Raw genomic sequence first — 24510 nt, 5'->3', positions numbered from 1 at the left:
TATGTTCACTCTTATCTTGTGTGCCTCTATCAAGTCACCTCCCATCCTACTGCTCTCCAAAACAGAAAACCTCTAGCTCACTCAACCTCTTAAGACATGCACTCCAATCCAGGTAGCATCCAAATTAATCTCCTCTGCACCTTCTCTAAAGCTTCCACACCCTTCCTACAATGTGACCAGAAATGAACACAACATTTCAAGTGTGATCTAACCAGGGTTTTATAGAGCTGCAACCAATAAGGAAACAGGTACCCTCTTTCCAGGGTCGCACCAGAAAATACTGTCAAAGGGCAGTGTGGTACAGTGAAATTCATCAAGGAACTTTGCCTTGGGATTGTAAAGCATCAATGTCAACTTGAAGCTAATCTTTGTGTATTTACAAAAGTTGAGTGCTATCTGCATCTTGTAACTTGTAAACTGATCTTTGCTACATTGAAAAGCCCCATTTTTCATAAAAAACTTCCACCCTTGTGACAAGCTAATTGGAGTGAGGTGCAACATTGCAACAGGAATTATTGATAAAAGTGTTATGATCATGACACCAATCTTCACTTTAAATGAGACTATTAGAGATCCATTGGTTTATATCAGAACTTGCAATGGAGCTGAACACCAGTAGGAAGTTGAATGGCATTTCACAGAGCTTTTTCAAATAAAACCGTCAAGGCTATTTTTGACTGCCAATGGCTATGTAATGAGGCAAGTGCACACTCCATTTTTATTGGAATTGCTACACCCTATGTTTCTGGGAAGACAAAATCCAGAGTGATTCAGGAAGCAGCACTACCGACAGCGCATTGAGCATTCGGGAATTGGAAAGCACTTCATATGGTGCAGAGTAGCATTCAACCATGATGTTGAAAAGGGAACTGGATTAACCACAAGGGATTCTGCAGATGCTGGAGATCTTGAACAACACAGAAAAAGCAGTAAGAACTCAGCAAGTCAGACAGCATTTGTGAAGGGAAATAAGCAGCCAGTGTTTTGGGCTGAAACCTTTCATCAGGATTGGAAAGGAAGAGTGCAGAAGCCAGATCAAGAAGGCATGATGGGGGAGGGGTAGGAGTACAAGCTTGCAGGTTATAGGTGAAAGAGGTAAAGGGATGAAGGAAGAATTGGATAGGAAAGGACTTTGGATCATGGAAGAAAGGGAAGGAGATCTAGTGGAGGTGATGGGCAAATGAGAAGGGGTGAGAAGATAACCAGAAAGGGAATGGGGAAAAAAGGGGGAGGCTGGAGTGATACTTAAAGTTAGAGAAATTAAACCTGTTGAGGCTATCCAGATGGAATAAGAGTTGCTGCTCCTTCAAATTGAGTTTGGCCTCAGTATGGCAGCAGAGGCAGCTATGAACAAAATTCAGAATGGGAAGTTGAATTGAAACACATAGCCACCAAGAGAGCCTGCCTTTTGTGGCAGACAGAATGAATGTGTCCAACAAAGTGGTTCCCAAATCTACATTGGGTTTCATTGCTTATAAGAGGCCACAGCAGGAGCAATGGATACAACAGATGATCCTGACAGACTCATAGGTGAAGTATCACCTCACCCTGAAGACGTTTGGGGTCTTGAATAGTGGTTAGGGAAGAGTAAGGGCAGTCTAGTACTTGTCCCATTTGCAGGGAAGTAGCAGGAGGGAAAGAGGTAGAGGGAGAATTGTAGGCTTGGTACATGAACTGTTCCACAAAGCAGATGAAAAGGCCTACATAGCTGGGGCTCATGCCAGTGTCCATGGCTACACTTTTGGTTTGCAAAAAATAGGAGCAGCTGTAAGAAAAATTGAGGGCAAGAACCAGTACCACAGACTGAGGGTGGTGGTGGCAGAGGGCAACTGATTAGGTCTGTCAAAAAGGATCTGTCTGATAAATGGTAGATGGCAATGGTATAAGAGCAGTTGAACTGCAATTACTGAACAGATACAGATTGTCGGCCCACCCTTTCACACAGTGAGTTCTAGACACAATCTATAACCAACATCTACTAGAGAATCCTTTATTTTCTTTAGTTGATCAAATCCCTCCAAAAATTGAAGTGTCACAATCAATTTCACATTGGGATCTCTGCCTTGGCACCTTTCTCTTCACATCTTGTAATGATTTCAGCCAGTGTTCCACTCACTGCCATAACCAATTAATGTTGGTATTTGAGAATTTATTGATATTAGGGCAAAAGAACTTTCAGGGGAAAAAATGGGTGTTTAAAAAGAATTAATATCTTGCCAGCTGTAACTTACAACATAACATTAGTAAAAGATTAGGAAATACAAAAAAGGAAAATATTGAGATAAATCAGCCATTATTTGATTAAGAGATTGAAGGGACAAAATGGTTAAAAATGAAAAAGTTCAAATATTTTTCCTTGACTTTTTGGATCCTAAATTCTGAAGGAGGGTTCCACTAAGTACATCAGTTTTTTTTTGTAAAACACATTGATGCTGCCACAATTGAGAACCAAACTTCAGAAAGAATGGATGAGCGAAGTTGTCCAAATTTTTCCAGGACAAAATTAATTCACTCAATTTCTCACTTGGATGTACAGGGTGCAGGAAATTCTCTTATTTACAGACAATTAGATCAAAATGTTTATCTATTCTACCTTTGTTAGCTTTATGAATATTACAATAGTTTACGTGATGATTCAAGACTGATAACAAAGCCAATTTTATTTTGGGAATCACATAAATCAACTGAGAATTATTGCTTTAGATTTCTTGATGAATCAACAACAATGATTTCCAAGCTCTTTTTGCACATAAGTTTTCCAAAGTAAAATTGCTTTAAAATTTAAAGAAATTTATGCAAAATCAACGAGCAAAATATCATAATGCAGGTAAACTGAACTCTAACCCACCTCAGCTATTTTTGCTTCATTACATGCAACAGTTAGAGCTAATTCCTTATCTTTTTCAAGCTTCTCAGCTAATCGCTCTATTTCACTAAGTTCCTTGAAGAATTCCTGGTTCTTGTTTGTTAGTTTATCCACTTGCTGGGTTACTTCATCTTTAGTTTGCAACAAGTCCTGGATTTGCTTCTCTAAAGTATAATCCGCTTCCTCTAGTTGGTTAATCTGAAAGAAAAAACAAAGTTTTAAATCTTAAATTATTTCAATGAAAATACATGACACAATAATTATGGCATCTTTAATTACTCTGAAAAGCATTGCATTTCTATTCTCCTTGTACCTATGTGATCACCTCTTACAGAATCCTTCCCATCATATATCACAATATTGCTTTTCAGCCACAATTCATGTACACATTTATATACATTAAAAATTGCAAAAGAAGCTCATGTAAGAATGATACATTGGAAACAGTTCAGAGAAGGTGGCTTTCGAGGCTAATATATGGAATCTGGCAATTGTGCCAATATTCAGTTTGATTTCTGATTTCCAAAACAAAAAAAAAGCACCTGGGGAAAAAATGGCAATATTTCTGGTGCAACTTTGGTATCATTAACTTAACTGCGACATGGTATTATTTAAAAATGATAAATGTAAAATAGATAAAATTGTAATATTTTCTTTGCAATAGTAAATATTTACACAGCAATTCATTTCCTTCATAATCCAGAGTTTAATTAGTAACTAAAGATAAAGCAGCCGTGAAAAGGCACATTGAAACCCAACAATATTGACTAAGGTAACTTTGACTAGGACACTAAAGGAATATCATACTGAAATAATGTAGGGTACCTTCCTTTTTATGCATTCAGCTATTACATATTCCTAAAAAGCTCATTTCTACTACATGCCAATTCTGATAAAAGGACATTCATTTGAAATATTAATGCTATTGTGTGTTCCATGACCACTGCAGAACTTTGAGTGATTCCAGTTAAACAGTAAATTAAAAAGATAATTTTACAATGACTTACACAAAAAAAGAAAGTTTGACAACATTTTTGGCTCAATGAATGTATTTAGTGAACAGTATAGAAAAACTCTCACTAGTTACTCATTTCACTAGTCAGGACTCAAAATGCAATAAGAACTTAATTATTGTGTGATATGTCCAAGATCTTTGAAAAGTGAAAGATGTTCAATCACAAGTGAGCTATTTCAAGAGCAAGACAGCAAGAGTTATAAATGAAAAAGAACCATTGACATTTGGTTTGATTTTGCTGGTGTAGAACTTAAATTCGGGCTGTCAAATTCATCTTCAAACACAAATTTCCTGTGGTTTGGCTTGTTGTTCTGGACATTGATTGAGATGTTTCACGAAGAGGATGTTTAGATTGAGTACTCTGCCAGAGACCGTCTCCACCCCCAAATAAAAAAGGCTAATAAAAGGGTCATAATTTTGAACTCAGAGGAGGGGGGTGGGGGCGAGGGCGTGTGCGCGCGTGTGTAGAATGTCAGAGGCAAGTGTTTTTTTTTTGAAGATATACAGTACACAGCTTGGTGGGTGTGAGGAATGTGCTGCCAGAGGTGGTGATAGAGGCAATACATTAAGGACATTTGAGATTCTTAAGCATATGGAAGATAGAAAACTGGAGAGCTAAGGGGATGGAAGAATTAAATTGATCTTGCAGTAGATTAAAAGGTCAACGGAACATCATGGGCTGAAGGGTATGTACCATGCTGTTATGTACTATTCGGCGGATTTCAGCACCACTCAGAATTAAAGCTGAGTCAGAATAAATTTCAATTAATTTTACTCGCTAACAGGAAGCCATCACATCCCATTGAAAATATCAAGATGGGACTGTTAGCAACTCTTAAATGTTAGAGCCGTCCATTTCTGCTCCCTTCAGGTCAAAAATCCCTTACTTTCCCTTATATTGTAGCGATGTGCTACACACAGCGCTGAAATAATGACACGCAGTCGGTAAGTCGTTTGGAGACTAGTTTATTCAAACTTCGCGGTGCTGGCATTTAATCCCTAGCGCCTGCCCTCTCCAGGCGGAAATGATGTCAGAGGTGCATTACCAAAGTCTCCCCCCGCGCGCTGGCTATTTGTGAGCCGGTTCGCCAGTGCAGAAAAATGGGTCACCACATAACTCTCCCCCCCGCCCCCAGAACCGGCGATACACCCCCCCAATGTCCAGAGTCTGGATCAGCCTCCGTTTGGGAGGTCTGCCTCTGCACCGTGGTGCCTGAACCTCGACCGGCTGTGCCAAGTCCACATGGGCTGGTTTGAGTTGGTCCACCATGAAAACCTCCTCTCTCTCCCCCCCCCCCCCCCCCAATGTCCAGAACATACATGGACCAGTTGTTGATCACCTTGAATGGCCCCTCGTACGGCCGCTGTAGCGGTGCCTGGTGTCCGCTCCTTCGTACAAACATAAACTTAGTTCTGCAGGTCTTTGGGTACATGGGTCGGGGTCCGTCCATGCTGTGAAGTTGGTACAGGGGACAGGTTGCCGAGCCTTTCGCGTAGCCTGTCCAGGACTGCTGCTGGCTCTTCCTCTTGCCCCCTTGGGGCTGGTATGAACTCTCCCGGGACTGCCAGGGGTGTGCCGTACACCAACTCGGCCGACGAGGCGTGCAGATCCTCTTTGGGCGCTGTACAAATTCCAAGCAGGACCCAGGGAAGCTTGTCCACCCAGTTAGGTCCTCTCAGGCGGGCCATAAGAGCCGACTTCAAGTGACGTTCCACTAGTCCGTCCGACTGTGGGTGGTAGGCAGTAGTGTGATGTAGCTGTGTTCCCAACAGGCCGGCCACAGCTGACCACAGGCTGGAGGTGAACTGGGCGCCTCTGTTGGAGGTAATGTGGGCCGGTACCCCAAAGCGTGTTACCCAGGTTGCGATCAGTGCTCGGGCGCAGGAATCGGCAGATGTGCCGGTGAGCAGGACCGCCTCTGGCCACCTCGTGAACTGGTCTACCATAGTTAGGAGGTACCGCGCTCCTTGGGTCACTGGTAGGGGGCCCACGATATCCACATGAATGTGGTCGAACCTCCGGTGGGTGGGTTCGAACTGCTGCGGCGGGGCTTTAGTGTGCCGCTGCACCTTGGCTGTTTGGCACTGCGCGCACATTCTGGCCCATTCACTGACCTGCTTGCGAAGTCCGTGCCACGCGAACTTGCTGGAGACCAGCCGGACGGTTGTCCTGATAGATGGGTGCGTCAAACCGTGTATGGAGTCGAAAACTCGCCGCCTCCAGGCTGCCGGGACGATGGGGCGAGGCTGGCCGGTAGCCATGTCGCACAGGAGGGTCCTATCACCTAGGCCTACAAGAAAGTCCTGCAGCTGCAAACCCAAGACTGCGGTCCTGTAGCTGGGCATCTCGTCGTCTGCCTGCTGCGCCTCTGCCAGTGCTACATAGTCCACCCCCAGGGACAGAGCCTGGACAGCTGGTCTGGAGAATGCGTCCGCCACAACGTTGTCCTTTCCCGAGACATGCTGGATGGCCATCGTGTACTCGGAGATGTAGGACAGATGTCGCTGCTGGCGAGCCGACCAGGGATCGCACACCTTCGTGAACGCGAAGGTCAACGGTCTGTGGTCCGTGAACGCGGTGAACGGCCTGCCTTCTAAGAAGTACCAGAAATGCCAGATTGCCAGATACAGTGCCAACAGCTCCCGGTCGAAAGCACTGTACTTGAGTTCGGGTGGTCGTAGGTGCTTGCTGAAGAACACCAAGGGGTTGCCAGCGCCCCTCGATGAGCTGCTCCAGCACCCCACCGACTGCTGTGTCGGATGCGTACACCGTGAGTGCGGTCAGAACATCCGTTCTGGGATGCACCAGCATCGCGGCATCTGCCAAGGTTTCCTTGGCTTTAACGAAAGCGGCTGCGACCTCCTCGTCCCAAATAATGTCCTTGCCTTTACCCGACATCACGGTGTACAAAGGGGGCAATGATACGGGCTGCTGAGGGGAGGAAACGGTGGTAGAAGTTCACTATACCAACGAACTCCTGCAGGCCTTTGACCGTGTTGGGCTGGGCAAAGTGGCGTATCGCGTCTACCTTGGCAAGCAGAGGTGTTGCCCCGTCCTTGGTAATCCTGTGGCCCAGGAAGTCGATGGTATCGAGACCGAACTGGCATTTGGCCGGGTTGATCGTGAGGCAGAAATCACTCAGGCGGGAGTAGAGCTGGCGGAGGTGGGACAGATGCTCCTGACGACTACTGCTGGCTATAAGGATGTCGTCCAAATAGATGTACACAAAGTCCAGGTCGCGTCCCACCGCGCATCCAATAGCCACTGGAACGTCTGTGCGGCATTCTTCAGGCCGAACGGGGTGATGAGTGCTGTTTTGGGGATGTCTTCAGGGTGCACCAGGATTTGATGGTATCCCCAGACGAGGTTTACTTTGGAAAAGATTCTTGCCCCGTGCAGGTTTGCTGCAAAGTCCCGTATGTGCGGCACGGGGTAGCGGTCTGGAGTGGTAGCCTCGTTCAGAATGCGGTAGTCGCCGCATGGTCTCCAATCCCCGACTGCTTTGGGCACCATGTGCAGGGGGGAGGCCCATGGGCTGTCGAAACTCCGTACGATCCCCAATTCCTCCATCCTCTTGAACTCCTCCTTCGCCAGGCGGAGCTTTTCCGGGGGAAGCCTTCGTGCACGGGCGTGGAGGGGTGGTCCCTGGGTCGGAATGTGGTTCTGTACCCCGTGTCTGGGCATGGCTGCCGTGAACTGCGGTGCCAGAATCGATGGAAAGTCCGCCAGGATTCTGGTGAATTTGTTGTCCGACAGCGTGATGGAGTCCAGGTATGGGGCCGGCAACTTGGCTTCACCCAGGGAGAACGTCTGGAAAGTCTCGGCATGTACCAGTCTTTTCCCTTGCAAGTCGACCAGCAGGCTGTGAGCTCGCAAGAAGTCCGCCCCCAAGAGTGGTTGGGCCATTGCGGCCAGTGTGAAGTCCCACGTGAACCAGCTGGCGCCGAACTGCAGCTGCACTGTGCAGGTACTGTAGGTCCGTATCGTGCTGCAGTTTGCTGCCCTCAGGGTGGGTCCTGGCTTCCTGTTGCGGGTGTCATACCCTGTCGGGGGCAAGATGCTGATCTCCGCTCTGGTGTCGACCAGGAAGCGGCGTCCTGACTTTTTGTCCCAGATGTACAAGAGGCTGTCCTGGTGGCCAGCCGCCAGTCATTAGCGGCAGCTGGCCCTGGCCCTTGCAGGGCGGGCGACAACAGCGGGCTTTTGTGCCCCATCGCTGGTGGTAGAAACACCACTGTTCACTGGCCTCCTCAGACTTGCCTCTGTGTTGTGTGCGCCCCCCTGCCGGGCCTGGTCTGGTCTGCTGTTGGGCGCGTGGCCTGGTAATCTGACCAACGGACGCCACGCTCTCCCTCTTGGCTTTCCACAGCACATCTGCCGGGCCGCCACCTTCCGGGGGTCGCTGAAATCTGCGTCGGCCAGAAGCAGATGCATGTCCTCGGGCAGTTGCTCTAGGAACGCTTGCTCGAACATGAGGCAGGGCTTGTGTCCGTCAGCCAGAGACAGCATCTCGTTCATCAATGCTGACGGCAGTCTGTCTCCCAAACCGTCCAGGTGAAGCAGGCGGGCACCTGGCTCATGCCATCAGAGGCCAAAGATCCCAATGAGCAGCGCTTTGAATGCTTCACATTTGCCTTCTTCCGGGGGCGACTGTATGAAATCCACAACCTGGGTGGCCGTCTCCTGGTCAAGGGCGCTCACCATGTGGTAGTAACGCGTGGAATCAGAGGATATCTGCCGAATCTGGAACTGGGCTTCTGCTTGGCTAAACCACACGCGTGGTCCCAGCGTCCAGAAAGTCGGCAGTTTTAGCGAAACTGCGGGAACAGATGAAGAGTCGGTCATCTTTGGTCCAAATCCCATTTGGACCATCGGGGTCACCAATGTAGCAATGTGCAACACACAGCGCTGAAATAACGACACACAGTCGGTAAGTCGTTTGGAGACTAGTTTATTCAAACTTTGCGGTGCTGCCATTTAATCCCTAACGCCCGCCCTCTCCGGGTAGAAATAACGTCAGAGGTGCATTACCAAAGTCTCCCCCCGCGCGCTGGCTATTTGTGAGCCGGTTCACCTGCACAGAAAATGGGTCGCCACAATATCCAAATAGTTTCCTTCTCTATTGGGATTGGGCAATTAACATTGGCCTTGGCAGGAAAGCACATGATCTGTAAATGAAAAAATAAAGAAATTTCTCTGCAAACAAATATTGTTAAAACACATTAAACAAGACATGAAACATATAATTTTGAAAACATTTGAAATGTGGGTCAAAGCGGTGCTGTTAATAATCCATTTAACTGAATAGCCATCTAAGAACCTACAAGCTCAGGAATCCAGACCACCCAGAGAGAAAATGCAGCAGGTAGAAGCTTGGAGGAGGTATATGTTATCCTAGAAAGTGTGACTGCCAGGAACCACAGGGTCCTCAAGCTTCTCCCCTCTCTGCTAGTCTCCTGACAAATATAGTATCTGGAAAATACCAGGGGGATATCAGGTACTGTTCTGTACTTTGCTTTACAGAGACATACTCACCTGCACCAATCTAGCCCAAGGGCTTCATTATCCACAACAAGGAACAGACAGCAACATCAGATAAGGGTAGTGATGGCAGCATTTGCTTCAAGATTACATCTGTGTGCACAGACATGGTAGTTTTGTCTCAGTACAAATTCCCTGAACTAGGACATCTGGTCATCCATTCTAGCTGCCATGGGTGTTCTTTGTTGTCATTCTGCTAGCAGTGCACATTCCATCCCTGGTTGATATCAGGCTGGCACTGGAGGAGATTAGCACTGTGATCAGCCACAAGATAATGAACCCTCCATCATGCAGTGGACTTCAAGGTAGCCTGGTTGAAGCCTCTAACTACCACCAGCATGTCTCTTTTGGAACCAGAGAAGCAAACACACTTGGCCTCTGTTACACAACCATCAAGAACACTTACCACAACATTCCATGCCCACAATTTGGCATCAAGCAGAGACTGAGAACTGCAGTACCAGTGGTGAGTACCACAAAAGGTATGATCAAGGGAAGCAGGGGAGCATTTACAGGACTGTTTTGAGTTGGTGGATTGGACCATGTTCAGGGATCCATGTTTGGTTCTGAATATGTCACAGCTGTCATTGATTTCATCAAGAACTTCCCAAACCAGACGTGGCGGATGTTCCAGGAGATTTACAGTCTGGAGGCTAGATCTGTGGCATTCAAGACTAGCAATCCAGAATCCTACAAGCAGTCTAATTTTGACCTATGGAAGCTCGTTGTGAGAGCAAAAAGGCAAAGCATAGCTACGGCCAGAACTGGATGCCTGACAGCTGTGGCAAGATTTGCAAGCTTTGACTTCTTAAAAGACAAAACCTAACAGCATAAAATGGCTGTGACGGTTCATTCAACAATGAGCTCAATGCCTTATATGCACACTTTGATATGGAGAATAACACCACACTTGTGTAAGCCCCTACAGCATCTGGAAGCCCTATCAGAGACTGATGTCCGAACATCATTCAAGAGGGTAAACCCCCACAAGCCCTGATGAAGAACCTGGCTGCATACTGAAAACCTGTGCTGATCAACTGGTTGGAGTGTTCAAGGGCATCTTCAACTTCTCACTTCAAAAGGGCAGCAATCCTTCCAGTGCCCAAGAGCAGAGTGAGCTGCCTCAATGACGACACTCACACCTACCAAAATTAAGTGATTCAATAGGTTGGTTACAACTAGACTTAACTTCTGCCTGAGCGAGGACTCAACCCACCACAATGTTCCTACTACTCATAACAGGTCTATAGCAAATACAATTTCACTGCTTCTCCACTCTACTTTGAAACACTTAAACAATAGCAAGATTATTGTCTATTGAATACAATTTGATATTCAATTCCATTATTGCCTTAGCACTAATAAGCATCTGTACCTCCTGCAACTGGATCCTCAGCTTGCTTATTGGGAAACCATAGTGCAGGTCAATAATAGCATCTCCTCCATGCTGACTATCAAAACAAGTGTACCTCAAGGTTGTATGCTTGGCCCACCACCCTACACTGTGCAGCTAGGCACAGCTCAAATGTCATATATAAATTTGCCGATTACACCACTATTGTGGTAGAATGACAATTGAGATGGCGTACAGAAAGGAGATAAAGCAGCTGGCTAAGAGATGTTGCAACATCACACTCATGTCAAGGAACTGATTGTGGACTTCAAAAGGAAATTGGAGGAACACACACCAGCCCTCACTAAGCCAGCAATGGACAGATTTAGCAACTGAATAACAACATCTCAGAGCATCAGTCCTGAGCCCAATTGGTGGTGGCATCTGTCGGTCTCGAGAGACCATGGATCTGCGCCTGGAGTTTCCAGGGCGCAGGCCTGGGCAGGGTTGTATGGGAGACCGGCAGTTGCCCAAGCTGCAGGCCTTCCCCTCTCCATGCCACCGATGTTGTCCAAAGGAAGGGCACTAGGACCCATGCAGCTTGGCACCGGTGATGTCGCAGAGCAATGTGTTGTTAAGTGCCTTGCTCAAGGACACAAACACGCTGCCTCAGCTGAGGCTCGAACCAGTGACCTTCAGGTTACTAGTCTGATGCCTTGCCCACTAGGACACGCGCCAAATACACTGATGCAATCATGAAGGCAGCATATTAGTGGCACTACTTTGCCAAGATTTGATATGTCACCAAAGATTTACAAATTTCTACAGATACAGTGGAGAATATTCTGACAGGTCACATCACAACCTGGCTTACCGCCTCCAGAGAGATGTGAACTTAGTCAACTATCACAGGCTCACATTCACCACCATCAAACACCTTTAAGAGGCAATACCAGAAGAAGGCAGCATCATCCAGGACACATCCTCCCTTCATTACTACCAACAGTGAGGAGGTAAAGGAGCCTAAAGACACATACTCAACATTTTAGAAACAGCTTTGTCCCTCTGCCATCAGAAATTAGAATAGTCCATAGCACTTCCATTTTATTTATTTTCCACTACTGTGTAATTTATAGTAATTTTATGTCTTAGTAATGTATTGCTGCTGCAAAAAATCATTTTACATATGTCATGATGGCAATTCCAATTCTTATTATTCAATAAGACATACATATACACACAAACAATGCCTGGAACATGTTGAAAGCAATTACCAGGTGCAGGAGTTCTTTTGTAAAATACTTTGAAAGATAGCTTTGAGTATGAGTAAAGCATTAAAACTACAAATGCCAAAAGCAAATACTGCATGTGGAAATCTGAAATAAAACAGATGCAGAATTTATTCAGCAGATCATGTATACAAAACAGTTCTAAACTAATCACCTGAAAACTGGGTAGAAAATCATCCTGATTAATTTCAGCTCTGTCCTTAAATCCTGCGAGTTCAAGAGCGAAGTCAGAACCAAGATTCTGACCCAAGAAGTCTAGGTCATTTGTTATAATTTCCTGGACAAGAAAGAAAAAGTTAATCTATAGCATTTTGAATGCATTCCAAGATATTGTGTTCTAAATAGGTTAATGGCAATGAAATTGTATTTAAGTAAGCTGCATTAAGATTCCCAATTTGGAATTGGGAATGCTTTATCAATTGTATGAGTAAAGCATTAAAACTACAAATGCCAAAAGCAAATACTGCATGTGGAAATCTGAAATAAAACAGATGCAGAATCTATTCAACAGATCAGACAGCATCCATAGAAAGCAGTTCAGGTAATTACCCTTTGGTCAAAACTGCAAACATTTACAGATGAAAGGAATAAATACAAAACCGAAGTCTGTGACTTGGTGAAAGGCAGGTAAATACCGTAGATTCCGTACTACAGGGCGCACCTGATTAAAAGCCGCAGGCTCTAATTTTAGAAAGAAAATCAATTTTGTACTTGTACAAGCCGCACCAGATTTTAAGCCGCAGGTGTCCCACGTTGTAATATGAGATATTTACACAAAGATATTACACGTGAGGATTTTTTAACTTTTAATTAAATCCGTATGGTAACATAAACAAATACATATTGCAATTGCAAAAGTAACACGGCTACTTTTAAATATACATATGTATCTGTAACACACAAATTACGTTGCGTATACTTTTTTACTGAACAGTGCACGAACAACATTCCAATATCTCCTAACGACTGGTAAAAAAATATATACTGCAGCCTACCAGGAAAAGTTATTGATCACCTTTAACTTAAAAGCTGCATCATCGCGCGGGTCTAATGCGCTCCCCCCCCCCCCCACCTTTCCATTTATCGCAAACCGGTATTTCCCCACAAGACGCGGCGAAACCGGATGTGATGTCATAGCATCCCGGGATGTAGTACAGAAAACAAATATACTTAAAACACTTCTAACTTTAACTAGAAAATACTAACAAATGAATTACTAAGCGAAAATATTATAAACTAAATAACTGCCATAAAGGCAGCACAATGCTTTTCTTCGAGTGTTTTCCATGTTGATGAGGGCGAGTACAAATGACTGATTTACAATAATTTAATTGTGGAAGTGCGCTTGATTTATCGTACAATTTCATTGGACCTCTGTGAACTACTCATCAATTTTATTGGTCTACTGTTACGAGGCAAAATGTTTTTGGCGGCATGAAAAAAACCATGCATTAGCCGCACCGTAGTAAAGGCCGCAGTGTTCAAAGCTGCTCAAAGCGTGGGAAAAAAGTAGCGGCTTATAATCCGGCATCTACGGTAAGTGATAAAATAGACACTGCAGGTAAAAGTGGTTAAGGGCACTAGTGAATAATTAAACACAAAAAACAAAAATTACCTTAAATTACATAACGACAGACATGTACAACGCCAAAGATGTTATTCGGGTTATATTATATATATTATGTGAATATATTTCATGTTAGAAGTCAAAAACCATTTTCTTCAGACCCAGTCACAAACTGTTTACTTGACCGTGTCTCTTAACAATTGCTCAAAATTGAATCAGACTGCTTAAACTTGTCAGTACTAAGATGTGCTTTGGAACAGATTGTGCTACAACCCAGACAACCTGTTTCCACTATCATAATTTAATCCAGCTTCATTTCTGCTTCTTCACTTCTGTTACCTTTTGACCCCAATATTCCACACAAGACAAGCAAGCTTCTAAATCCTATGCAAATGTCCTCTGATTCTGGTCATTCTTATTGTCCCCACGAGGGCTTCTAGACTCAATTTTATTTTCTTCTTAATAGCAACACTCCTCTTCAATCAAGCTTAGATTATTGCTGTGATTTTCACTTTCAATAACTGTCAACTTTAATTTGATAACACTCCCAGGAAGTGCCTTGAGTTTTGCTGCATTAAGAAGGGAGTACATAAAATGCTGATTTGTGTTTTTTAAAAAATCAACTTACTTTAGGTCAACTTAAAAGTTAAACTGCATATTTGTTTCTTTATTGTGTACCAAAATGGTACCAAGTCAGAAGATTGGACAGAATACAAAAATAAGAAAACATTGATAGGCAATTAAAAATTAAAATATGGACATTGCTAGCTAAAAAATTTTACACAGATATCTAAGTTTCTATTGATATTAAGAGGAGGAAAATAAGCTCCTGTCCTTTAAAAAGGAAATGTGGACAACAGTGGAAAACAAAAAGCAAATGCTAAATTGTGTTGCATCAGTCTTTGCTCAATGAATACAAGCAGCATACCAGATGGGATTAAAATGGAACACAGAACTGAAAAGAGACCAAAAAACTGGTTCTAAGCAAATTGGTGGGCTAACAAGTCCTCAGCCCTAATTAACTCATTCTAGGTTCAGATACTAGTTAATGATAACCTTGCCAGTATCAGATAAAAATTCCATAACATATATAATTACAGTCCTCTTCAAAAAACTGAAACTATAAACATGAGGAAGTCTATAGATACTGGAAATCCAAAGCAACACACATAAAATACTGGAGAAACTTCAACACTTTATAGTCAGCTGACTATAATTCAGTTGGCTTGACATCCAACACAAGATCTGTGTTGAAAATTATTAAAGACATTACAACACGCCATCAAAAATATTAAGGAAATCAAAATGATTTATCAGTTCATTGGAACACAAGAATGATACAGTAGTAGGACAAATTGGGTCCTCAATCCAATCTTGCCTCAATAAACTGCACTCCCCCCTCCCCCCAATATCACTCAGCTCCATTGAAAATTAAAGGTCAATTTGCCTTGAATGTATTCAATGAATCCATCTTCATAATCAAGAAAGGTGCAACACAGGTCAGTGCTAGGGTCTCACTTCTTAACAATTTACCCTAATGACTTAGCTGAAAGTGCCAAAGATACAATTGCCAAATTTGCTGATGACAAAGATACACACATGGAAAAATGTGGAAATAAAAAAAGAGAAATTGCCCACATAGTAAGGAGCTCCGGAGCTGATTATCTGTTATTTGTTAAGTGGGGTGCCGCGCGCAATCATAATCAATTGGAAACGGTTGTGGGAGCAGAGAGGAACATCGGGAAATCTCCAGGAAGACCTTCATTGCTGCTGCTGCTGCTGTGAGATCCAGGACTTTGCTGGGAAGAACAGGCCCCCAGTCCTGATGGCCGTTGGCAGGGCCGTCTTACTACGCTCAGCAGAGGATGGTGCTCGGAGAAGCTGTGCCAGAGGGGATGGTCATCGGCTCGGAGGTTCGACGGACTCTGAGTCCGCTGCAGTCAGGTTGCTTTCGGTGTGTGCTGCATCTGCGAGGCTGAGTCGGGCGACACCCTGGAAGTCCATAGCGGGGGTATTCCCTTCTGCCGCCGGTGTGGGGTGGCGAGTCTGTCAGAACCCTGGGGACTTGTGGAAACTGTGTGGAGATTTCTTTTGAACTTGTAGTCCTTTAACATCTTTGGACTTTTTTTTTTTTACTGTGCCCATGGTCTTTTTTTTTTTAAATCAATTATGCTATTGCTTGTACTGTTGTAACCATATGCTGTAACTATGTGATTTTGTGCAGGTCTTGTAGCTTTAGTTTTTGGTCTTGTTTTGTCTGGTGGATTTGGAGCTCCTTTCCAGGGAACACGCTAAGACTGTAGCGCAATATTAATAAGCAGCAGCCTCTCTGGACTCTGGATTGGGGATTGCCAAACGTTATGTGGATTTTCTGGTGTAGTCTGTTTTGTCATATGCTTTTGGGATATCATTCTGGAGGAACGTTGTCTCAATTTTTTTTACTGCATTGCAGTTGTGGTTTCTAAATGACAATAATCTGAATCTGTAAAGTAGTATTTTGCTAAATAGTGAAAGATTGCAAAACTGAATTGCTGAAGGATCCAGGGAGCCCTCCATCATTCACAAAATGGCTCAAATGCAAGTAGTACAAGGAATTTGATAAGCTAACAGAACACTTACTAGGGAATTGAACATGAAAGGTGGTGGTTTTTGTTATATAGGAGCACAGTACTCCAGTTGTAGTTCGTGCAACCACAACTGGAGTACTATGCTCGATACTGATTTTGTCTAGTAAAGGATGTTAATATATTGGCAATTCAGAGAATGCTTATTAGTCTAACACCAGGAATAAGCCAGCTGTTTTATAGGGCAAGTTACTACATGCTAGAAGAGTGAAATGGGACTTCATAGAAAAAAAAAAAGACCTCCAAATCTCAACATGGTGGAGAATCTAGAAAAAGGCATCACTCATTTAAGGAAAGGCAAAATTTCTTTCCTTAAGTGGTTCCAAGTGCTTGGTACTTTCATTCTCAAGGATGGTTGAAGCAGAGTCTGAATAAGGCAAAGGTAGATTCTTGATAGCCAAACATTCTAGGTTAGCATGAGTAGGTGAGAATGCAGAGGGGAGATAACCAAATCAGACAGAACCTTAATGGATGGCAGAGAGATTCAAAGGGTCTACATTTTAACTCCCTGCTCTTTTGTATGAAGTTAAAAAGTGGGTTTCCACAAACAGACAAAACAACAATGTTAAGACTGAATGAAAACCGGTCTCTAGAACATTGATGCCCACCCACCAGTTGGGAAATGTTGTCAGTCAAGACATCCTGATGAATCATTTTCAGTTTTGGACAGCCCACTTACAGGAAAGATTATCATTATGCTGGAAAGAGTGCAGAAAAGATTTAAGAAGATTTTATCAGGATGCAAGGGCCAAGGTTACAGAGAGAAGTTGAGCAGGCTGGGACTTTATTCTTTGGAGCATAGGATATGAGGTGGTGATCTTATAAAGGTATATAGACAGGGTGGATTCATAGTCTTCTTACCAGGGTTGGTGAAATCCAGAAGATGCCATAAATTTACAGTGAGAGATATAACTTGTTTCACATGGAAGGGGGTACATATATGGAACAACCATCCAGAAGAGGAGACTTAAAGTTCAAAGTACAATAACATTTAAAAAGACATTTAGACTGCTACATGGGTAAAGAGACATGGATCAAATGCAAAAATGGCAGTAGATAGACTTGGAGATAGTTGTGCTTCACAGGAACATTTCTGGGACCCTTGCTCTTTGAATAAATGACTTCGATAAGGGAGTGGAAGTGTAGGTTATTATGTTTCAGATGACAAAGATTGGTGTTATAGATAGTGGTTCCTAACCTGGAGTCCACAGACCTCTCAGATAATGATAGAGATCGAGAGCATAACAAAGGTTAGGTACCCCTGGGAAGGAAAAAGTGTAAAGTGATACACCTTGGAAGATTGAACTTGAAGGCAGAGTACAAAGTTATTGGCAACATTCTTAGTAGTGTAAAAGAACAATTGGATCTTGGATCCCATGTATGTATATCTCTTAACCAAACAAATTGAGATGGTGGTTAGCTACAACCAAAGCGACACTATTGCCTCACAGCAATCAATGTCCAACAGGGTTTTGCGATCACAAAAGAAACGTCCAAGACAGACCCTCAAGGTTTCACTGCATGCCGCCTTCACACCAACTCGAGTGCCTCCTGAGTAGCAGGTTAAGGGTGAAAGATGAAATGTTGAAGGGCAACTTCTTCACACAGAGGGTAGTAAGAGTGTGGAATAAGATCCAATGCAAGTGGTGGGTTCAGGGTTGATTTCAATATTTAAGAGAAATATGAATAGGTACATGGATTGGAGGAAAATGGAGGCCTTTTGCCCAGGTGCAAGTCAATAGGACCAGGCAGTTAATGGTTTTGGCATGGAATAGGTGGGCAGAAGTGCCCATTTATGTGCCATTGTGTTCTATGACTACCAAGTGGACAACTAGAGACTTTTCTCCAGGGCGGAAATGGCCAACATAAAAGAACGTAATTTTAAGGTAATTTGAGGAAAGTATGGGGGGGGGGGGGGGTCAGAAATAGGTTTTATTAAACAGAGAGTGGTAGGTGTGTGAAACACTAACAGGGCATGTGGTGGAGGCAAATACATCAGAGACATTTAAGAGATTCTTAGATGGGCACATGATGAAGGGCTAAGTGGGATGGAGTGCGAGTTTGTACTTTGAGTAGGTTCAAAGGTCAACATAACAGTACTGCTCTATATTTTGTATTCTATGTTCATATTGGCTGCTAGAGTGGAATTTGAACTCTCATTTGTTAAATCACCAGTCAAGCAAAATAATAACTCCATAGCACTTTTTAACCTTTACCAAGATACAGCATCCAAAAGGAATAATTTTTCAGTTGTAAACTATGATTGAACAATTGTTAAGTTTATGGACATGCTAATTAATCAGTGCATATTACAGTCCTATGGTTGCTCATTTACACAAAAGGAACAATTGGAAATTCAGTTGACAGTTGGTTAACTGGATTCATCTTTCAGCTTTATTTTGATGAGGAAATTTTCTAGTTGTTTGATTGGGGAGAAACAACCACAGGAGTACATAGTTGCTATAGCAACTACTGGGCTTTTAGGATTATTTTACTTGATGTACAAAATCTTGAAGACTTTTTAAACAAACATTGGTTCAAATTCACATTACAGAAAGCTTGTCTTTTGAAAAGATGCTACCCAAGAACAATTACTTTTAAAGCTGCTAACTACTTTAATAACCCGAGTACAACTTTAAACTAAAAAGCACACAGTTGACTTTAGCTTCTACCCGAGTATTTCCAGTTTATTTTAAACTTTTACCTTGAAGTTAGAGGCTGCCCAACTCCATCTCCGCGTAGGCAAGTCTGAAGACATGCTGGTAAAACGGGGAGTTTTCTCTTCACTCCTCCCCCCACCCTTGCGGTTAAAACCTCTCGGTACTTTCAGTGCCCTCACAAGTCCCCCTCCCCCCCCCCCCCCAGTTTCCCCAAACCTGACTCCCCCCACAGCTTGTTGATGTGATGTAAAACAGGTTGCGTGGCTTTATGACATCAAGAGGACTGGAGGGACAGAGAGACAGAAAGGCCGAGAGCCAAGACCGGGGTACACAAACACACCCGTGTACAAGATAAACTTTGAGCCAGTAACTTCACCAAGAGCCCCTCCAGTATCTCCACAACAGGTCGTCCCTGTCACAGCCACGCTTTCCCTTCTCAATGTCTCACCCGTTTGAGCAGAACGACATCAATGAGATAGCACACTCGCACCTCCAACTCTTCACCGTTACCCACCACCTGCGGACGCCCAAGCAGAAGCCGAAGCTCCGCGGGCACCTGGTCACTGGCCAAATCCGCCTATGGCAGCCGACCTTGCACAGAGGGTGCGGAACAACCAATCAAAACATTCCGCTCTCCGTTCCCCAGAGAGCTCTAACCAATCACCGCCCGGTAACGGGAAGAGTAATTTCCCCCCCCCCCCCCCCCGCCCCCGGGACGGAATACGCCTGTCAATAAAGCTGGTTCTTATTAGGGTCGCACTATTTTTTGTTAAAAGTTTTTTTTACCCTCTCTCTTTTCCTCCCGTACAATTGCAGAAAGCCGAGCTCCCGATTTAATTAATATCAACAAAAACACAACCGTTAGCCCCTCCCACTACGACGCCGGTTGCCCGGTTACGCCGCGTGCCTAACAACCGAAACAACCCGGATGAAAGGGCATTTACAACGTCCCGTTCCTAAGTCGTGCCGAGTTTCTCAATTAACTGACATTATTCACAGGATAAAATACATCAAATCATTTATCATTTCCTGTCACCTTATTCCTGCACATTAACGTCATTTTTGTACATTCCATCTGTCTGTGTATATACGCTAACCTTATGTATATTCGGCCACGCTTACACTATCGTGTAGAATTATCTTTATACTTACATTTATTGTGTTTGTTTTCGTTGTTTTCTTCTTTATGCTCATTGTGTTCTTTTATTCATGTTGCATCGAATCCGGAGCACTGTCGTAGTTTACTGAAGAATGACAATACACAATCTTGAATCACGTTTTAATATTAAGTTGGTTCATTAGTCAGTAAATTCGGTGCGAAATACCAAGAGGAAACGTTTGCTAATCAACGCGATCCGAAAATTTAACAGCACCGTGTAATTCACAGGCAAGAAACAAAATAGAGTGAAATAAATCATATGTCAGTTCAATTATTCAGATTAGTTTAACACGTTGATTGCATCAGTAGGGAGGAGGGTGCGATGCAATGAACAGCTTGTGGCGGTGCATTTTCTTCAGAGCAAATCCGTTTTATCTCTGCCAGACTGAGATTTAGGCAAAATGCGCGCTTTCCACCTAGTACTACATTTTTTCCTCTGCTTGAGGTCGTTAACTGGCGAACTGGTAAGAGGGAGGGCTCGCAAGATGAGGGGAGCGGCGATTTCAAAGTTCGGAGCGTACATGTGGCTCTGCACTTAAGCCTGGGAACCTGAGAAATGAAGAAAATTTGAACAGGTTAGGATTTTATTCCTTGGAAAGCGGGAAAATGGGAGCGGGTTCTTACAGAGGTATACGAAAGTATGAGGAGCATATTACAGGGGGAATAAATAAAGGCTTTTCCCCTCAGGTTGGTTAGGACTAGAAGTAATGGTTTAGGGTGAAAAGGGAAATTTTAAGGGGAACCTGAGGGGGAACTTCTTTACACAGATGATGTGGAAGGAGTTTCCTGTTAAACAAGCGTGGCGGTGGACGAACCCAAGTACAGAACACAGGCGTGGAGTCGGTATCCAGGAGCGATACTAGACTTAGAACTGGGAGTCCTAAGAACCATAAAACAAGGTCACTCACACCAGAAGTCGACCAACAAACTGGCAGCTCCTTGTTGTGGTCACAGGGTTTTTATGCTGCATTTGCTGATGGAAAGCAGGTGTTTGTAGTTAGTGGAACCTGAGAATGATTGGAAACTAAACAAAGTGGTTGAAGCCCAATTCCTGAGGTAAGTAGCCAGGTGGGTGATTGCCAGAAGGGACCATGACATTTCCAGCGGAAGCCTGTGGAGCACGTTTAATCCTAACATTCAGGAGAAATATGGAGAAGTACAAGGATGAGAGAGTATGGAAGGCTATGATCCAGGTATAGGTAGACAGGAATAGGCAGAAGACCAAATCAACATGGATTAGATGGGCTGAAAAGCCTGTTTCTTTGCTGTAGTACCCCTGTGACTCTCATCGAAAAGCAAGGCTGCCACTATTGAGGGAATGTTGTATTGTCATATTATCACAGAGTCATACAGCACAAAAATAGGGCTTGCAGCCTAACTTGTCCATGCCAACTGTTATGTTTTGCAACTCCAGAGCTAATCAATAGAAAAACACACAGGGGGAAACAGGATAAAATTGCCTACTTCAGTCTTTACTTTTTAGTGAGGCATGCACTTACAATATGGTGGCAGAACCACATATGTCATTCACGTACTTTTACATATAACCCAAAATGCATTACGTAAAGAACAAAGAATGCTTAATCAGAATCAGGTTTATTATCACTGGCATGTGATGTGAAATTTGTTAACTTAGCAGCAGCAGTTCAATGCGATACATAATCTAGCAGAGAGAAAAACAAATTAAATAATACATAATAATAATAATAAATAAACAAGTAAATCAATTACATATATTGAATACTGTAGATTTAAAAAAAATGTGCTAAAACAGAAATACTGTATACAGTATTTAAAAAAGTGATGTAGTGTCCAAAGCTTCAATGTCCATTTAGGAGTCCGATGACAGAGGGGAAGAAGCTGTTTCTGAATCGCTGAGTGTGTGCCTTGAGGCTTCTGTACCTCCTACCTGATGGTAACAGTGAGAAAAGGGCATGCCCTGGGTGCTGGACATCCTTAATAATGGAGAGAGAGAGAGAGAGAGAGAGAGAGAGAGAGAGAGAGAGAGAGAGAGAGAGAGAGAGAGAGAGAGAGAGACCGTAACTCCTGGTGGAGTCGTCAGGGCGCCGTCATGACAAGCTTTTTGCACCCATCTTTGTGGTGATTGCTCATCATACGGCGTGTTTTGGGCGTCTGAAACCTGGCGGAGCCCATCCCTTTCCAGGATTTTGGAGCCGGCTGGATTTGAACTCGGGAGCCTTTGCTCCGAAGTCGGACACTGATGCCACTAAGCCACCAGCCGACACTATATTTACAAACAGTATATTTACAATGCTACTATAATATTAAATACACTATGCTTCTCCCTGCTTAGCTATAGACTTTAAATGTAGAATGCATATCAACTATATACTCAGTGTGCTATATAATACAACTACTATCTAGACATCCACAGAACAGTAAATTTTAAATTGTCCCATTCAGGCCTAAAGATTGAATCACGTGGAGGATTTCTTACTCTTTTAAGATAAAGTTTTTCCTGAGGGGGGTGGTGGCTGGAGAGACTTGTGTCTATGAAACAATCTCAGGTTCTGGGGCTTCCACTGTGGTGGTTGTAGGAGGTGACTCTGGGACTGCAGGAAGTGGTTCTGACAGCTCTGGACACCTTTCTCCTTCAGCAATTGACTCTGCTCTCCTCAGCTGATCGACGTGCCATCTCCAGACGACATCAGGTGCAATCTCCACCGTGCAGGGGAGTGGTCCCTTTCTGGTCCTAATCTTTCCAAGTACCCGGCTTTTGATCAGCTGCAGTGCGTAGCCCTCTCCAGCTTGTCCATGAGTGAGGCATCGAACTTCTTTGTTTGCAGAGCCCTCAATTTGTCTCAGCTGTTTATCCTGCATCCTCCTTCTGAGATTGGCTTGAGTGCAAGGGTTGACCCAGGAACAACACAGCGAGCTGGTGAGTTGTTGGTTGTGGAGTGTGCTGCATTGTGAGATGCAAGGAGGAAACTGGTAAGCTTCTTATTCAGTGTCAGTGTGGTGTGTTCTGCTGATGTTGCTCACAGTGTGCTCTTTAGATTCTGGACTAATCTTTCCACTAAGCCATTTGTAGCTGAGTGTTACGGTGCAGATGTAACATGTCTTATTCTGTTCATTTCCAAGGAAGACTAAAACTCTTCCACAACAAACTGTGCTACATAGTCACTAAGTGTTCTGGAATACCAATCTTTCAGAAGAGGCTTCCCAACACATTATCAATGTGATGAGAGACCTTGACAAGGATAGTTGGGACAAGTGCTGGATTATCCAAGGCTAGGATCAAGACACAATATGAGACTGAAATGCAAAAACTGCGCACTACGCAAGACATTAGACGATAAGCCAATTTGAGCTTACGATTGGGCATGGAACCTCCATTCAGGTGCTCCTTAAATACTGAAATCCTGGCACCAAAACATAGCAGCCAGTTAGTGAGATGGTCCTTCAAGCTAAAAGGGGCCGCAGCAGCTACCCATGTTCTGGAGGGTTAGAGTGTCTAGACCCTGGAAGCCGGCATGGTTGGGTGCTTGTCATAACAGGACCCCCTCTCCTTTGGCTGACTCCTGATGGCTCTGGCTGCTCAGAGAGATGGTGGTGGTAGTCATGGATGAGAGCTGGATCCCAGATGGCCTTTTCATGCGCCCAGCACCTTTCCTCGGGTCTGAATCCTTCCCAGTCCATGAGGTACTGCCGAATATACCAAGCCTTTCGCAAGTCCAAAATTCTCCTTACCGTGAAGACCTGTTCCCCTTTGATAAACCTGAGTGGTGGTGGTGCTGAGGGCCTTTAACTTAGAGATGTGGAAGGTGGGCTTGATCTTCAGGGTCTTGGGGAGCTGCAGGGTGTAAGGCATCGGGTTTACTTTCTTGAGGACTTTGAAGGGTCCAATGAATTTGGGTGCCAACTTTCTAGACTCCACCCAGAGAGACAACTCCTGAGTGGTCAGCCAGACTGCAAAGTGGGTCCCTGTCTTGTCCTTCAGTTACTTAGCTTCTGCCTCCAGGCAGAAGCCAGCAAAATCTCTCTTGCCCTAGTCCATTTCTGCTTGCAGTGTTGGACGTGGTCTTTGGCTGCAGACCCACAAACCTGGCCTCCTGTTCCCAGAAGAGTGGCAGAGATTATCCAAACTTGCACTCGAACGGTGACATCCTGTGCATTGAATGCTGTAAGGTGCTGTGGGTGACCTCTGTCCATGTCAATTGGTCACACCACTCATCAGGTCTGTCTACAAGAAGGGGCAGAGCCGTCTCTATTTCCTGAGGAGACTGAGGTCCTTTAACATCTGCCGGACGATGCTGAGGATGTTCTACGAGTCTGTGGTGGCCAGTGCTATCATGTTTGCTGTTGTGTGCTGGGGCAGCAGGCTGAGGGTAGCAGACACCAACAGAATTAACAAACTCATTCGTAAGGCCAGTGATGTCATTGGGGTGGAACTGGACTCTCTGACGGTGGTGTCTGTAAAGAGGATGCTGTCCA

At 44.1% G+C, this 24510-nt stretch overlaps 1 protein-coding gene across 6 annotated transcripts in view; it reads right to left on the bottom strand.

Annotated features, from left to right (window-relative positions):
- Nucleotides 1–24510, bottom strand: part of tsga10 (testis specific, 10) — a 165958-nt gene that overhangs the window by 108509 nt on the left and 32939 nt on the right. For 2 of the 6 annotated variants that reach the window (XM_073044038.1, XM_073044039.1), the window contains 3 exons: nt 20049–20140; nt 12200–12322; nt 2849–3064 (listed from right to left, as the gene is read on the bottom strand). In XM_073044038.1, the coding sequence (XP_072900139.1) occupies nt 2849–3064; nt 12200–12322; nt 20049–20090 (381 nt within the window). In that variant the 5' untranslated portion in view covers nt 20091–20140. Of the gene's footprint in view, nt 1–2848; nt 3065–8956; nt 9046–12199; nt 12323–19344; nt 19468–20048; nt 20141–24510 lie in introns of those variants that run through there. The other 4 variants (XM_073044040.1, XM_073044042.1, XM_073044041.1 and 1 more) reach the window with 4 other exon arrangements.

This window comes from Hemitrygon akajei, chromosome 4 (genome assembly GCF_048418815.1).
Source record: "Hemitrygon akajei chromosome 4, sHemAka1.3, whole genome shotgun sequence".
Classification (NCBI taxonomy): domain Eukaryota; kingdom Metazoa; phylum Chordata; class Chondrichthyes; order Myliobatiformes; family Dasyatidae; genus Hemitrygon; species Hemitrygon akajei.
This window is presented reverse-complemented; position numbering and strand designations above follow the sequence as displayed.